General features: G+C 27.9%; 1 protein-coding gene across 1 annotated transcript; it reads left to right on the top strand.

Annotated features, from left to right (window-relative positions):
- The first annotated feature begins 296 nt into the window (after positions 1–296).
- LOC113363036 (conserved oligomeric Golgi complex subunit 6-like) lies at positions 297–1,566 on the top strand. Its single transcript, XM_026605527.1, has 5 exons — positions 297–374; positions 678–788; positions 908–1,071; positions 1,139–1,370; positions 1,468–1,566. The coding sequence occupies exons 1-5, from the start codon at positions 297–299 to the stop codon at positions 1,564–1,566; spliced, it is 684 nt and encodes a 227-aa protein (XP_026461312.1).
- Positions 1,567–1,973: the final 407 nt, after the last annotated feature.

Genomic DNA, 1,973 nt, shown 5'->3' with positions numbered 1-1,973 from the left:
ATGATTGTCGTAAACAAATTTATGCTGAAATATATAATCTATAATAATTTTAAACTATAATCTGAAATACTATTAAATCCATATAATACTAATTTCAAAATTCAAATTTACCGCGTTTTTATCTGCCATTTTGATTCCATTAGTTCCCTCAAATCATTGCAGATAGCACTGTCATCGCTTTCAAATAAAAACAGTGATGTGTCAAAATAATAAGATAAATATTTATTTAAATATGAAATAGAATAAATGTTGTTTAATACTAATCATAAATATATATAAATTTTTAAATAATTAAAATGGATACGAATAAAGATAATACAATACTTATTCAACGTGTCAATAAAATTTTGGAGACAAGATTGGACAATGATGAGGTTAGAATGTTGTACAAGTTAATTAATTGAATATTTATATATATATTTATTAATTAAACAACAAATAGATCCTAATTATTCTTATAAAATAAATTTTAAGCTTAATTTGTCGCTCTCCTAACACCTATTTTTAATATCTTTTTTAACCTCACTTTTATCTAGCTGTCGAGCAATCCTAAATAACTATATATATTTATGAATTGAAGCAGCAATAGTTCTTAATTATTTCATATACTAACTCAATAGTTTTACAAAAATAATTCCTAATAATTAGAACCATAATAAATATTTTTTTAATCGCAGGAGACTTTGGAAGCTCTCAAAAATCTATCGACATTCTATACAGAGAACACTGCTGATAATAGAAGGAACTTGAAGTATCAAATTCAAGAACGTACTTTGGCTATGAATGATGTAATAATATAAATGATATATATATATATATATATATATATATATATATATATAATATAATTATTTAAGGCAGTTTGGTGTATATATATATTCATTCATATGAATTCCACCCTTTGTAGGATTTTTTACAAGCATTCCGAGAAGTTAAACTAGCTCTAGACTCTGTACTGGAAGACGTCAATAAAATAGACAACTCTGCACAAATTATGCAAGATCGATTAAATCAGACAAAAAGGCAGACCCATCAACTTATTGAGCAAACTAATAGTCTACAAGATGAATGGTAATGATAAAGGTAACAGATATAATTTATATTTATATCTGTATATATTTTATATTTATGTTTCTAGTAAGAATCTAGAAGCCCAAAGATGTGTAGCAGAAGCCTTTGTAAAACAATTCCAATTATCCCAAGAAGAACTCGATAGAATCTATGGTTCTGGCAAAAATGAGATGCCAATCGATGATAACTTCTTCAAAATCTTAGACAGGATAAAACAAATTCGAAACGAATGCAGAAGCCTCTCACAGTTTGGATTTAAAGTCATTTCTGATATTATTGACCAGATGACTATACATGAGGTAAGAGAAATTATCAGCCTTTTTATTTTCTCAGTAAACTGTTTTATTGTGATCTGTCTCTAATAGATTAAGAAATCTAATACTTTTGTGGTTTTAGGAAGCTGCCTTAGAGAGATTACACCGGTGGACACAATCCCATTGCAGGAATGAAAGTGATAATCCACAAATTTCTCAATTATCGAAGAGCTATGAATAAGTTTGCAAGATCGACCAGTATTATTCAAGTGAGGATAAGGATAATTATATACTACATTTTCGGACAACTGACAATATTTATCAGACAGCTTGTAGCATTTTCTATCACTATACAACAGTTTACAGCCTCCCCAGACAAATTACAACATTATCTGAAAGCTTGCAATATTTTCTCACAACATTTCCAGATAGGTTACAACATTTCTAAACAGTTTGCACCATTATAAGCTAGTTTACAACATTGTCAAACAGTTTGCAATTTTTTTGATAGAATACAACATTATCAGACAGCTTGCAGCATTTTCAAACAACTTACAACATTTATAGACAGCTTATAGCATTATCAGACAATTTCTTATAGCACTTGCAGACAATAAACAATATTTTTAGACAGTTTACAACGTTTGT

Source organism: Ctenocephalides felis, unplaced genomic scaffold, assembly GCF_003426905.1.
Source record: "Ctenocephalides felis isolate EL2017-DRISC unplaced genomic scaffold, ASM342690v1 CF-g0.4_SCAFFOLD_00845, whole genome shotgun sequence".
Taxonomy (NCBI): Eukaryota; Metazoa; Arthropoda; class Insecta; order Siphonaptera; family Pulicidae; genus Ctenocephalides; species Ctenocephalides felis.
Note: the sequence above shows the minus strand (reverse complement) of the source record. Positions and strands in the feature narration are given on the sequence as shown.

Excerpts from the sequence above, each read along its gene's own strand:
- LOC113363036 (XM_026605527.1), top strand. The coding sequence starts at position 297 with ATGGATACGAATAAAGATAATACAATACTTATTCAACGTGTCAATAAA. Across the intron at positions 375-677 it reads CAAGATTGGACAATGATGAG|GAGACTTTGGAAGCTCTCAA; the intron begins GTTAGAATGTTG and ends TTTTAATCGCAG. Across the intron at positions 789-907 it reads GTACTTTGGCTATGAATGAT|GATTTTTTACAAGCATTCCG; the intron begins GTAATAATATAA and ends CACCCTTTGTAG.